The sequence below is a fragment of the Propithecus coquereli genome, unplaced genomic scaffold, assembly GCF_000956105.1.
Source record: "Propithecus coquereli isolate 6110/MARCELLA unplaced genomic scaffold, Pcoq_1.0 Scaffold589, whole genome shotgun sequence".
NCBI classification, from domain to species: Eukaryota; Metazoa; Chordata; class Mammalia; order Primates; family Indriidae; genus Propithecus; species Propithecus coquereli.
This window is the reverse complement of record NW_012151829.1, coordinates 1,168,626-1,183,717: the sequence shown is the minus strand read 5'-3', so window position 1 is coordinate 1,183,717 and position 15,092 is coordinate 1,168,626. Positions and strand designations below refer to the sequence as shown.

Genomic DNA, 15,092 nt, shown 5'->3' with positions numbered 1-15,092 from the left:
TTGAAGCAGAAAGACACATGCTAAAAGAAACACCAATTACTAAATGTAGTCTTCCACCTACCTTTATTTATGACATGATATCTGAAATCAGGGCTGTTCTAAAAAATCTGGTGCTAACAGTAGCTGTGCTTTTATTGGAAAATTGTACTGACATAAGCAATTTTTTCTTCAAAGGTTAAGCTATAGGATTCGTGGGATTATAGACTTAGAGATGAAAACAGGTTTAGAGGTCATTTTGACCAACCTCCCGCTATAAGAATTCCATTTTTGGCGTTGCTGATGCATCTTACATGTTAAAGAATGTCCCTTTGATGGAAGTCAGGAAAGAACCTAGACATTTGCTCAGCTCCTGCACTGTGAGCTCCCTGAAGGCAGGGCCTGTGTCTTATGTGTCTTTTTATCTTCTGCAACTCTTTGTCCGCAGGGTCTCGATGGAGTCTCATGAATGAATCAATTGCATGAGTACATTGCACACACAGGAACCCAGGGATGGCTGCCATCATGTTACACAAAGTGAAGATCGTTACTGAACATTAGGCTGGCAGCTCTGAACAGGGCTGGCAAAGAGCTGCAGGGGTTTGTGGCCTGGATTTTCTCTGGTCTCGTTTATATCCTTCATCCTAAATTTGGTTTTTGGTTTTGAAAGAGTGAACAATGATAAAGCTAGGTTTTGAATTCTTTACCATGCCCTCTCCACATCCTACCTGATGTCTCTCCCAAATGGCTCTGCTTGACTACATTTATTCTCCCGGATCTTACCTGAGTGCATTAGAAGGCATGTGGTTAGAAAGAGGCATAGACTGCAACGCTGAAAGAGGATGTAGCCACAGAGCCCAGGTGTCAGGAGCACCTGCTATGGGCGTGTGTGCAGAGCAGTGAATGAGCACCCACTACGTTTCAAAGAGAACTGGGCTCAAATCCTGCCGCTTCTACTATTATTGACATTGGATAAGTTATTTATCCTCTCTAATCATTAGTTTCCTTATCAACCAAATTAGGATAATAATTTCTAGAGTTGTGATAATGCATGCTATATAACATTTAACAAAGTGCGTAGAGCATTTAAGTCAGAGAGCAATAAATATTAGCTAGAATACTACTGAGAAAGCTAAAAAAAATCACAGGCAACCTTCTCCAAAGAGACCAGACAGAGGACAGGGCCAGGGCCTGCTGATTTCTCATATAGGGACCACAGGTTTGACCATGTTCCTCCAGAGGTGAGGTTTCCCCTTTGGACCTCTGACCTCTCTGTTCCCAGACCTGAGTGACATTCAGCAGATAAATGATTACTTAGGAGGCTCTGGCTCCTTTTTCTAGTCATGGGAGGCAGAGAATTGTGAAATGAGAGTCCATGGCACCAAGCGTCGCAGTTGCTAGGATGGTGGGTGTGGATGGCGAGATGGGGCTGGGACATAGGAGGTGGAAAGAAATCTGGTGCTTAGCGTTTCTGCCACTGACATGCTAATCTTCAGCGTGAAGGGAGAGCCAGAGGGCTTGACTGTCTTACTGGGGAGAAGGCTGTTCCTCTTAAGAGCGATCTGCCATCAACAGACGGCAAAGTACGTATGCTCTTCACAGCGCTGATTTGGCCAACGGCTAGCAACTGTCAGTTCCGGTGGTTCTAAATTACCTCTCCTGGGAGAGCAGTATTCGCTCTGGATCCCACAGTCACCATTTCCCACCATCTGCCTCTCACCCATATCTGGATTAGAATTAGTGACATTCAAAACCATTAAGGTTTGGCATTTTGAATCAATCCGAGTCAGTGTCCAACGCTCAAAGTACAAGGCCTGCGACAAAGAGCCAAAAATGTAATGAGAACACTTCATCATGAGCTTTAGTTGATAACTTGCTTCCACCCACGGCCAAACACAGCAAGAGGACACTCCTTTTTGGTATCACCTCAGAAATACTGACTTCAGAAGAACAGGGTACAGGATAACAGGGGGGCTACCAATTCCTCCCACCTTCCAATCCAAAGCTTGGGCAACTGCCTATGCCATGTGTGGCCGTGTGGGAGAGTCGGCTCTTGCCAGGAAATAAAAGTGGAGTAAGGAACCTGATAACAAGTGCATCCCAGAATAAGTGAATCCTTGGCAGCATCTGTTTTAACCCAACTGAAGACTCACTTTCTCTTTCTCTCATCATGCATTTGTGGAGTGCTATGTGCCAGGCCTTGTGGGGGAACTGGAAGCACAGGAACATGGCATGGCCTCTCCAGAAACTTCGATATGGTGGAGACACAATCTCCTTCAAGGACCCGCTTACTAACTAGATCCTCACCCAAACAAAAGCTGGGAAATAGTAACAAGTACCGTATTACTACTAATAATCCAGTCCCCAGAAAGCCTTGTAGTATGGCCTATCAATCCCAGAGAATTCTCTAGAAGAAGACATTTATGCCTAGGTTCTGAGGGCGAGGTGAGAAGACTGGGCAGCTGTAGTCCCTGCCCTGGCTTCATCAATGGCAAGGAAGTAAGACAGAGAAGAAAAGTCCAGGTCCATTCCCCCAGGAAATGTCTCTTAATTTTTCTGACCTCACTTGGGCTACGTGCTGCACAGCTCTACTATGTAGTCCTGAAACTAACCCAGCCTGGGATGCAAACAGAGGGTGGGAGACCATTTGAGAAGTGATAATTGGTAGCATATCATGTTTGACCTGGATTGTGTTAACACATAGAACTGGTACCCACCAGGAGTGCAACTGCATGGCGATTCGGCAAACATTTGAGCATCTCCTCTGTGCCGGCATCTCCTCTGTGCTAGTGCTGCAAACAAGACACTCATAGTCTTGGCCTTCTCAGAGTGTATACCCTAGTGTGGTGACACATGTTAAACAGGTATGCAGTCTGACGTCTCACATCACTTTTCTGCCATTGTCCCATATTGTCAAATCCAGTGGATACTTTCCCCTTCCTATCTTAATCGAACTCTTCAGGAGTCTGCCTAATCTTCCAGCCTCCTGATGTCCTCTTTGCTTTTGGTCTCTGTGGTGCCCCCAAACCTGGTCCTCCTCCCACCTCTCCGCCGCTCCCATCAGTCTCCTTCACAGGCCCGTCTCCTCCGCCCCCCATAAATAGCCATGTATCTCAGGGCTCCATCTTTGCACATCATTATTAGCTATAAATTGATAACTTCTAATCCACAACTCTGGTGCAGATCCCATTTGGAAGTCCTGATGTCTATCGGACAGATCTTCCTCGATTAACTCACAGGTACTCTGAGCTCAATTCCAGCCCAGCTTATTCAAAACTGAACTAATCTTCCCCTACAGACCCCTCTCATGTTTTACCTTGCTTGGCAAATGGCTGCACTACCCATCTAAGTCTGAATGCAAATGTTAAACCTTAATTCTTTTCCGCTCATTTCCCTCTACATATATTTAATAGTCTCTAAGTCCTGAAGCTTACACCTCATAATACTGAATGCCTGTGCTTTTCTCAGTCCTCTCTGGCACTGCCTCAACTCAGGCCTTTGTCTTGCTTCACCTGGATTCTCGCAAATTTCAAACAGTTCTCCCTGCTCTGTCTGCCTCTCCTCCGATTCATCTGTAATACTGCTCCCAGTGGGAACTTCCAAAACGCAAACCTGACGCAAACCTGTCACTCTCCTGCATGAACTTTTCCAATGACATCCCATAACCATCAAGATAAAGTTCACCCTCCTTAGCATCATACTTTATTTTTTTTATTTGACAAAAAGCTTTTGAATGTAATAAAGAAATGGCAATAACTGGTAAATACATTAATTCAAAATATTTTCACTAAGCACCAGACGGAATAGCTCGCAATCTTTTCTCCGAGAACTCCTTTGAAAGAATGCCTATAACTCAATCGGTTTATTTAGGTTTTTAATCAAGAAATCGAAAGCCACCAATCAGAGTTTATAATTACCATGAAATGACCAGGAAAACAACCTCGAGGTCATACAATGTGAGCTTTTAAAAGCTGTTTGGCCAGGCGTGGTAGCAGGCGCTTGCAGTCCCAGCTACTTGGGAGGCTGAGGCAGGAAGATCACTTCAGCCCAGCCCAGGAGTTTGAGGCTACAGTGAGCTATGATGAGATGTCACTGCACTCTAGCCAGGCAATGGAGTGAGACCTTGTCTCAAAAAAAGAAAAAAAAAACAAAACACCTTTGTTTAACCTATACCTTCTAATTGAGGAGTTCCTTGGCCTCAGGCTGGTAATCCAGGTCCAAGTGCCAGATCCCACGCACACACACAAACAAAAATGAGTACTAAGTAGCATGTATAAAAGAGAAATAATATATATTTCCCTGTATATTTAAGGGCAATAATGCCTAATTCTCATGGGCATACAATGCAGTGAGGGGCAGAGAGATATAAGTCACTGACCCACAAGGGAGAACCAAGCAAGAGCTTGGTAGAGAGGTAAGTCCTATGCCCTGGGGATATAGCAGAAAGGGCACTGGGAGGTATCAGGCACCAGGTGGCATCTAGGCCAGACCAGGAACATGAGTGGATGTCACTGTGTGTGAGCAGGGCCTTCCAGGCTGGAGAAAATAAAAGGACCCAAGACACTGAGCCACGGAAGTGCTGTCTCTTCAGAAGACAGTGAAGCCTTTGTTTTGGGTAAAGGGATGTAATATAATAACAGACTATAAAATTCAGGAAAACCTCACCCAGTAAGAGCCAGAAACAACACCAGTCTATAGTTGTCAACAGCAATTCAGATAATCTGAGGTGGCCTATGAAACCAGCAAGGGAGCAAAGTATCTTCCCAAACGCGGAGGCACCACACGCTCTTTGTGGAAGTAGCCAAGCCACCCCGAGACCCCAGTCCCCTGGACTCAAATCCACTAGCAGCGATCATCCTTAATGGAAAATATCTCCCCTCCCAAAATGTAAAATAAAGACGACACAAGCAAAAACTCAAAACTAAGAGAAAACCAGAGCAAACTTTAACGCCTCGTACTTCACCTAGGCCCCAACCGTCGTGGTGCTGAGACACAGTCCGCCCTATCACTTACACTGATTCGTTGCCGCAGAACACAACAAAGTTTAGCATGTCACCGTTCCTACTATATCCCTCCCCATCACCTCTTGTATACTCCTGGATAGAGCTGGAACCCATTCTACTAAGTGAGGTATCCCAAGAATGGAAAGACAAGAACCACATGTACTCACCATCAAATTGGTATTAACTGAGCAACACGTAAGTGCACATATGAGAATAACATCTACTGGATGTTGGGCAGGGGGCAGGGGGGAGGAGGGAGGAGGGGACGGGTATATGCATACACAAAGACTGCAATGTGCACCACCCGAAGGATGGACATATTTGAAACTCGGACTTGGGGGTGGGGGCCAAGGGCAACATACATAACCTAAACATCTGTACCCCATAATACGCTGAAATAAAAAAATAAAGTAAATAAACACTACACAAAATATAAACTCACCCCAAATAAAAGTCAGCATCAGCCTAGGGATTCTACTGCAATATTACTACACTAATCCAGGATATTTTAATCCTCTTCCTACTTATTTACAAAATATCCTCATTCTGAGAGCTCTGGAAGCATTATAAACATTGTTGCATTAGATTCCTCTTCTTGAGGTAGTTCAGAGGTAGAACACAGCAGGTTTACCTATTTTTCTACACTCTACCATGGTGGGGTAATTATCATAAAAGGCCTACAAGCAAAATCCTCATCCCCCATTCTCAGACTATTATCGTTTTTTCCCTCAGGTCAAACTAACCTAACTGGAAACACACGCAAGGAGATGAAAAGTCATACAAAAATTTAAAAAAAAGCAAGAAAACATAAAAAAAGAATCTGTAAGTATCATTACACCAACAGTCTAAACTTCACTAAAGAAAAAAAAATTTACTTGGTTTAACCAAGCTACAGGCATTTTAGAAAGTATTTAAGACATTAACAGCTTATAAAAATAGTGGAAAAATTTTAGGTGGGAATAAAGAGTTCTTCCAAAATACCACATCCCCAAGAAGTGCGTGGCAAACTGTCTGTCCGAGGCTGCCTTACACATTGGCACACTCTCAGGCTGCCGCTGCCCTCTGCCTCAGGTCGGCTTCAGAGGTGCAGGGAGAGTGGCTGACGCCTGTTCCAGGCAGGCCAGGGAGACCTGAGGGCTGTCGGCTGGCTTTTTGTGCTGCACGCTGATGTCCTCCAGCTCCTGCGGCCAATGCCTCAGCTTTGTCAAGTGCGTCTGGACCAGCGCATCCTTCCGCTGTAATTCATTCCTTAGCTCTAAGACATCCTCTTTGATAACTTGCTCTGGTTTCTGGACAGATAACTGCAATCTTTTTTGTAGAAAAAAAATTCTGTCTGTCTTGCAATATCTAGAAATTTCTGGATACACTGATCAACACCAGTTCAAATTTCTTCTTGATCAGTGCCATTGACTCACCAGAGAAGCAAAGCAAGCCTGGAAAGATGACTCCAACTCATCCTCCAAAGTACTATTAGAAGGTCTCTGAGTCCCTGGCGTCGCCTGAAGAAGCGAAGCCTGGCCCGAGAGTCCGGGCAGGGGGTGGTAGAGGCTCAGGCGGCTGCCCAGAGAACATATCACCTAGCAGAGCTGCCATGTCTGGAATCAGCATCATACTTCAGACACATGTGAGATCTATCTGTACCTTTCCCACCTCACTGGTTTCATCTCTTACCATCGTACCATATGGAACACAATTTCTACCGTTCTCAACTTCTAGAAGTTCCCTGAATATAATACGAAGTTTCGTATCTTATGATCATCTTGCATACCCTTTCCTGTTCCTAAAATATATTTCCTCCTTTTCATGGGCCCCATACTCTGGAGAACCTTCCCAGATCTCCTCCCAACCCAGCCCTTCAGCCCAGCCCAGCCTCTGTTGTTCCCATACCATCCTGCAAATACTTCTTTGATGACACCTGTCACGTTGGGCTTGACTTCCCCCACTGGACTCTGAGCTCTGTGGGAACATACACATTTTTGTATCCTCGGAACCTCATATAGCCATTTATTGAACAAATTAAAATATTTTGTCACACAGATATATGTGTGTGTGTATGTATGCATAGCATGGTTGGAAGCATAAAAGGGAAAGGAGTTAACATTTGTTGAGCACTTACAGTGTGCCAAGGACTGTACTAGATACTTTATACACATTTTTATTATGATATTCATTTTATGAGAAAGTGGAGGCTCACGGAAGGTGGGTAACCAGGGCATGACTTCATAGCTAGTCCGTGGTAGAGTGTGACTTGAGCCCAGGGATCTTTCATGACCCTGCACTGCCTTCCCAGTTCCCAGAAAGGACCAGCCAGGCGGGGGAACCCAGATGCCACTTTCCAGGTGTGACTTTAGTCACACAGAAAACCCTCAGCTTGTCATGGCACAGGTTCTCTGAGAACACAAAGGCACTCAATTTTTAATGTTTTCTTTCCGAGTTCATCTTTTAAAAACCTTACACCTGTTTTATTAGAATTCCACAAAGATTAACAATATATATGCTATAAAGGATCTCATGTGCCTCAGAGGAGATGTGCTCTTTAGTCACAGAATATATACGTTTTACTGTTCTTATCTATTCGTTCTACTGCAAAACCTGCTGAATGTACAGAGCTTATGAATTCCAGTGGGAAAACATGTACGAGATGTGTTCACAAGCATGGGACTTCCTATAATTGTTAGAATGGAAGAAAGGCCAATAGAAAAAAAAAATTCTTCCTGGACACTCAGGAAAAAAAATTCTGCTGAGGCATGGACAGGGCGAGATGATGATGGACCCCCCGCGAGGAACAAATCAGATCACTTTGACTTCCATTGCAGAAGTCTTGCTAGGGCTCGGACGCAGCTATTGTTACTTCTTAGAAGTTCCCATATGTTCTTTGACAGCACTCTTTCCCTGCTAAGGAGCGTCGCCAAAGCTAGCCGGCGTCTTAGGAATGTTACCTTTATTGATCGTTTTCATTTACCCTTCCAAGACCACACCTCTACTTCTCCAATGGCCCTTTCCCACAGTAAGTTTAGCTTACCGCTCACCTCTCACCTTCTCCTTGAAACTCACCAGGACGAAGCGGCTGAGAGAATGAGCTGGCTATGACAGCCGCCAGCTTATGGATCACCAGGGAAGACCGACTGGTCTAACTGGAGAACTTTTTGCTTTCACTAACAAGTACTTGATGAGAACTCAGCAGAGTAGAATGCCCTCTTGTAGAGAAAGGTCACCCTTTGGGCAATGGTCTTTAAGTAGTTGCCCTCCTTGCTGGAGTCTACAAGTTCTATGGGGCACCCTTTCTCCCTGGATGCCTTTCAGGGTACAATTAGAAGAGGCACACCAAATGATCATCATTACCAAAATGCTGGTAGTTTGTTAAGTACATAGAGAGATAATGAGGTTGGCATTTATTCATTGAGAAAGGCTTTCTGTTTTTCCTTTTGATCAAAGGGGCATTTAGATGTAGCTAATTATGGTTCAACCAGATCAAAATGTAAAGTCATCATCTCCCTATCTGTCATTCCCTCCCACTGCAGATCAGCATTCCAAGATTAGAGGGCCAGCCACAAGGTAAGGATGTCTGCTTCACACATTATTTGGTTATTTAAAGGGACATGGTGTTGATGGCTTTTTTTTGGGTGGGGAGGGGAAGGGGGAAACATATGCCCCTTATATTTAAATGTTTGTGCCAAAACTTCACGTAGACCTTGTTTGTTCAAATGAATGGCTATTGGGGGAGACAGCAAACTCATCTTCTTTAGGGAACCTGAAAAGTTTCTTCAGCCTGACGAAGGAGTAAAACATAGCTGAGAGGGAAGGCATAAGAGGAGAGCCACATATTCTCCTGACCCCCCAGCCTGTGGTAGATTAACCCCTAAGTACCTGAAGGCAGCACTGTTAGCACCATCCGCTGGGACTCATCTGATGCGTGGTTGACCCACTTGCTTGGGTGTCCATGGAGCTGCCACTCTGTCACCGTGCACCAATACATTCCAGCGTCCTCCATCCGCACGTGACGAAGCTGCAGGACAAAGTCTGCAGGGGATGTGCGGTAACAGTGCAGGTGCCCCCTGAGCCCCTCTTCGCCGTACTCCAGCAAACCATCATGCCGCAGGTGCACCAGCAATTTATTTCCAGAGTTTTCTCTGTTCCAGTACCACATCACAGAGTACAGGGAGGCTGAGCTGCCCAAACTCTCCAGGCTGCAGTGGATGGTCACCTCTCCTTGCTCAGTAACATTTTCTGTCCGGTACACTTTGGAGACGTGGACCTTACTTCCTAGAAAATAAAATGGCAGTAAGTTAGAGAAGAATACAGACTTTCCGACTGGACACTTCCTCTGAAAAATTTGGTTATCCCTGGGGAGATCTCCATCTTATATTCTTTAGACATCAGATCATTCATCTTTAATATTTGCCCTGTTTTTGTAATCCCTGTTTTTCTTTCACGTTTGCCAGAACATTCTCTGCTATGAATCAAGCCAGCCACTTGCCTTCTATAACCCCTATATCTTGCCTGCTGACCCTGCCGCTGCAAACCACCCAGCTTCGGTGGGGCCCTCTCCCCACTGCTTTTAGTCCTCTGCTAACTCCTGTTTTGCTTCCCAGAGGGGCTGTTCAGAACTTTCAGCACCCCCTCAAATCATGTATTCTACCACTACCCTTCTTTCGTAGCTAATTACTCTTCTTCCATACACCCAGCTATTATCTTGGGTATCTTCCGTATAGATGCAGAGAGACAGCAGGCTGACTGAGAGACTGAACATTTAGATGCAAGTGTTAAAATATCACCCAAGGGGAGCATTCAAATTATTGGATTAGGCTAAGTTTTAAACAGATTTCTACATTTACTTTCTTTTCCCCCTGCTAACCAGCAGGTGAGGACTTGAAATGACAGCCAGAGTAGTTACAAACAAAATAAACAAACTATAATGTGCATTAAATTTTCAACTCCACTACAAATACGTTTATTAATCTATCTTTAAAAAATAATTTTATCTGACCTTGGTCTCTCTTTTAGTTACCATCTTTAATTTTTCCTTTCTTTCATGGAGAAGCATGTGAAATATTAGCTTATATGACACTGTCATTGTTTCCTCACCTCAAATTACTTCCTTCTTTATTGCAATCTGGCTTCCAGCGTTATCACTATTCTTGGTCAGGGTCCAATTTCCCGGCTCAAGGAACCTTCCAGCCTTTTTTTGTCCTCTTTATAGTTTTTGTTACTGGAGTCCATTTTCTTCTTAAAATTCTCTCCTGTTTCGACTTCAGATAAAATATCCCTCCTACGATTCAGACCAGCCCTACTCGGTATGTTTTTCTGGGGTCTCTTTCTTAACTCAGTCCCTAAACGAAGGTACATACCTTGAAACCCAGTCATGCCTAGCCCACGGTTATGTTTTGTTCGACTCCTTCAGTATGTTAAAAGAATTTGAATTAGTTGCAAATGTTCTCAAATTGGAAGATGTCCACCAAAAAAGATTCTAGGCATCTCTTAATATACTAAACGATGTTGCAACACTGGGCCCACATTTCTACACGGGAAGCCCTGGCTTGAGCTAAGCAGTGTCTGCCTCCTTAAAAGGGCCACGCACATCGTGTCACGATTTTGGCTGGGATGGCTGGGAGACAGGGATAGCAGTCACACGATAGGGAATGCTGAAGTGAGAGCCAGTCTTGTGGGGAGAGATGATACATGCCATGTGGGGCGTGCTGAGCATGAGGGTCTCTGGGGGCATCCAAGTGGAAATGTACAGCAGGCAGCTGAGTTTGAAGGCTTGGAGCTCAGGAGATTGGGCTAAGCGTAAAGACTTAGAATTATCATCTTGAAGGTGGTAGTTGAAACCAGGGCAATGTTTAAGAAGTTCTGAGGAGAGCAGAGAATAAGGAAAAAAATGGGCCCAGGCTCTACCCCTGAGGAACACATACACTTATTAGGGAAAGAAGAGGAGCCTGAAGAACACAGACAGGGGAGCCTGGGGGGCAGGAAGAGACCCCATACTAAGCTACCATTTTGCCCCTGCTGTCCCAACAGATGGTGTGTTCCCTGAGGGCAAGAGGTGTGCCTTCTTTATCTCTGCTTCTCATTGCCTAATACATAGTAATGTTCAATTATATTCTTATTTTTCAATGTTACCTTAAACATACTATTTGAAACACCAAATTAGTTCAACTTATCTGCATTGTGCAGCCAGTTCCCGAGCCTTAGGCTGTGACATTCAGTTAATTTTAATCAACATTGGAGGTGACCTAACCGATGCTGAGAGACCTAATCAACCCTGTCCACATTTAGGCAGCAGCGTTCTTAGACTAGTGCAAATGGATGGAAGTTCCATTACATTTTTAAAGATCTCCTGAGGAAGAGGAGATTTCCTCAGTAAGCCATTTCAACAGTTAACTACTCTTATTTGCCTTATGTTTAGGCAGCTAAATGTTGAAAAGCAATTTCTCCACACATCCCCAAAGAGTTGTACAGTTTCTGTTCACAGTGGGAGAAATATGCTTCGTATTACTCTTTCTCTGCCAAATTACAGTAGAGCCCCACTGGAATGACACAGCTTGTTATTATAGAGATCTGGAGATACGATACCCTGGGTAGCTGCCTAGACCAGGCTGCAGGCTGATAAGCAAACCAATCAAAGGGATCTTGTTCCTATCTGAGCTCCTCAAAACCTCAGATTGATTCACCTTAAGTGACCTCCCTCCTTTGGAGGGCTACCAGGTCCTGCAGTCATTTGTAGGCAGACTCTATTCCTATGACTAGGTCATATTTTTACTTCCTTATGATCACTACACAGAACAGCTACCCAAGAGAAAATGGCAATCCTACAGAAAGATGTGTGAGAATGCACTCACGAGGTTTACCTGTGGGCTTGAGTTTCAATTCTGTTAGTCCTGACTTCTTTCCTCCAAGCTTGAGCCAAGTGCCATTTGTAGACAAGAGCCATTCCTCCACAGCACAGTGATATTTGCCCTGATCACTGCCTTCTACATTCAGAATGTGCAGCTGAAACAAGTCTTGGGAAACTTTCTCGGTGTGAAATTTTTGTTTCCTCCTTGGAGTGTGAAATTCATCCCCATATTTTACAACATTGGTTTGGTCCATTTCCAGGATCCTCAGCCAGGATGCACTAGTGGAAATGGGAGAAAAGTACCAAATAATGGCTAACGGAAGGTTTCCAGTGGACCGGGACACGATGCTACATTCTATATCAGTGTTCGAGTTGATGGATATCTCTTGGACTTGACTGCTTGAATTCACTTCTAGCTTGCTCTCTAAATTAAAAAATAGAAACAGTTACTTTGGTAGAAAATATAATTTTAAGGTAGTAGAGATGATAGAGGTCAACTGGGGCAATATGTCCTCCAGCCATCATATGTGTGTGAATTCCCTCTGCAGTAGCCCTACAAACTGTTCATTCAGCTTTTGAACAGCTCACTATCTGACAAAGCAGCCCATTCAATTTTTGGACAGCTCTGCCATGAGAGAATTCCTTACAATATCAAGCTGAATTTTATCTCTTTATAACTTCCATCCTCTGGTCCTAGTTCTACCCTTGCTGGGCGAGAAGTGGGGTGGTAGAGGAAGTATCAGACAGAAAAGCCCAATCTCTTTTCCACATGATAATGCTTCAGTATTTAAACACAGACATTTCTTTTGCAGCATTTCATGTATCAAATTGAGGAGAAAGTGGCCCTATTAATGCTTTGTCTGTGTGCTCAGTATTCAGAGTACTTCTGGATTAACAATTTGACAAACTCTAGTTATATCTGCCTTCAAACATGGGTTAATAAAAGTTGTACATGGGCTATTAAAACTATGTGTCTCAGCAAAGGAAACAATCAACAAAGTGATCAGACAACCCACAGAATGGGAGAAAATATTTGCAAACTACCCATCTGACAAGGGATTAATAACTAGAACATACAAGGAGCTCCAACAACTCAATATGATAAAATCAAATAATTCAATTAAAAAATGGGCAAAGAATCTGAATAGACATTTCTCAAAGAAAGATATACAAATGACCAACAGGTAAATGCTCAACATCAATAGTCATCAAAGAAATGCAAATCAAAACTACAAGGAGATATCATCTCGCCCAGTTAAAATGGCTTTTATAAAAAAGACAGGCAATAATGAATGCTGGCAAGGGTGCAGAGAAAGGGGAACCCTTGTACACTGTTGGTGGGAATGTAAATTAGTGTGACCACTATGGACAACAGTATGGAGGTTCCTCAAAAAGCTGAAAATAGAGCTACCATATAACCAAACAATCCCACTGCTATGTATATATCCAAAAGAAGGGAATTCAGTATGTCAAAAAGATATCTGCACTCCTGTGTTTATTGCAGCACTATTCACAATAGCCAAGATTTGGAATCAACCTAAGAGTCTACCAGTGGATGAACAGATAAAGAAATTTGTGGTACATATACACAATGGAATATTATTAATATATAGTCACAAAAAAGAATGAAATCCTTCCATTTGCAACAACATGGATGGAACTGGAGAACATTATGTTAAGTGAAATAAGCCAAGCACAGAAAGACAAGTCTCACGTGTTCTTATTCATATGTGGGAGCTGGATATTAAAAACAATTGATCTCATGGAGATGGAGAGTAGGTGGTTACTAGAGACTGGGAAGGTTAGTGGGGGGCGGGGATAAAGTGATGATGGCTAGTGGGTACCAAATATGGTTAGATAGAAGGAACAATATTTGATAGCACGACAAAGTGACTATAAGCAACAGTAAGTTAGAATATACTTTAAAATAACTAAAAGAGTGGAATTGGAATGTTCCTAACACAAAGAAATGATAAATGCCAGAGGTGATGGATACCCTGATTGGATTAATTCACATTGTATGCCTGTATCAAAATACCACATGTACCCTATGAATATATACAACTATTATGTACCCATAATAATTGAAAATTAAAAACTAAAAAAAAAAATAAGATGAAAAGGTCCAGTAAGGCAGAAAAAAGATTAAAACCGTATGTGTCTTTGCAGCCACTCAGCTGTGAGAACGATGTATGGATATGGAGTAAACTGTGACTCCAGCCACTTTTCTAATTTGTCAGAAAGTTGAGTGACAATCCTTGCTCCCAAATCTTATTCTCACTTCTTGCCGACATCACTGATTCTACTTCTGTAATTCCTTATTGATGTTACCAGGAGCTCCCTTTATTATTCCTTCAACAAACATACTATATTATGTGCCAAACTATTCCAGACTCTCTGGATGCCTCCCCTTAGTACCTCACAGACTAGAGGGAGAGACAAGTACAGGGACAAAGGCTTAGAGGTCACGGCAGTATGTCGCCCATGTCTGCCGGAGGTATGCCTAAGTGGCTAGCAGTGCACCCAGGAGGATCGCCTAACCCAAATATGAGGGACAACCTCCCAGAGGAGGTAACTGCAGGCTAAGCCTTAAGGGTTTATAGGAATCACTCTGATGAGGAAGGGATTAAGGAATTTTTTACGAAAGAAGCAACTTGACCAAAGACTTTGAAAGTGAGAGAGAACATGGTGTATTGAGGAACTGCAAGTTATTCAGTGTGGCTGGAGCTCAAATTCAAGACGGAAAGTGGAAGAGGATGATGCTGGAAAGATTCAAATGTACCAGACTATAAAGGACTTTGCAAGTCACATTATGGGAGTTTGGACTATGAGGGGAACATGGAGGAGTTGGGGATGGCTCAGGTTTCTAACTTGGGTCACTGGCTGATGGTGAGAGGAACATAGGGAACAATGTAGAAGGAGGAGCTTTGGATAATAATGGTGGGTTTATGTTCTGACATAGTGAGTGTAGACATGTCCTGGAGGCAGTTGGATATATGAGTCTGGACACAGAAGAGAAATCTTTCAGAATGATGGATTCGGGATTTATCAGCATATAGGTTGTATCCACGGGCAGGGATGAGTCCACTTCAGGAGAATATGTAGAATGAGGAGAGAGAAAGCTGAGGATGAAATCGAAAGGAACAGTTTTCTTTAAAGAAAGAATCAATGGCATTATTGTTTATCATGCTATTTAGATCAGACAAGGTTTGCTTTATGTAACTGGGTGCTCCTGCATTGGATGCATAGATATTAAGAATTGTTAAATATGATAAAGG

The 15,092-nt window shown here is 43.3% G+C and overlaps 1 protein-coding gene and 1 pseudogene across 1 annotated transcript in view; both read right to left on the bottom strand.

Annotated features, from left to right (window-relative positions):
* Window positions 1-6,046: 6,046 nt before the first annotated feature.
* Window positions 6,047-6,572, bottom strand: LOC105821701 (annotated as a pseudogene).
* Window positions 6,573-8,838: 2,266 nt separating this feature from the next.
* CD101 (CD101 molecule) overlaps window positions 8,839-15,092 on the bottom strand; it is a 29,380-nt gene continuing 23,126 nt past the window's right edge. The window contains exons 6-7 of the mRNA XM_012658464.1: window positions 11,828-12,238; window positions 8,839-9,242 (exon numbers count right to left, since the gene is read on the bottom strand). Of these exons, the coding sequence (XP_012513918.1) occupies window positions 8,839-9,242; window positions 11,828-12,238 (815 nt within the window). The remainder of the gene's footprint in view (window positions 9,243-11,827; window positions 12,239-15,092) is intronic.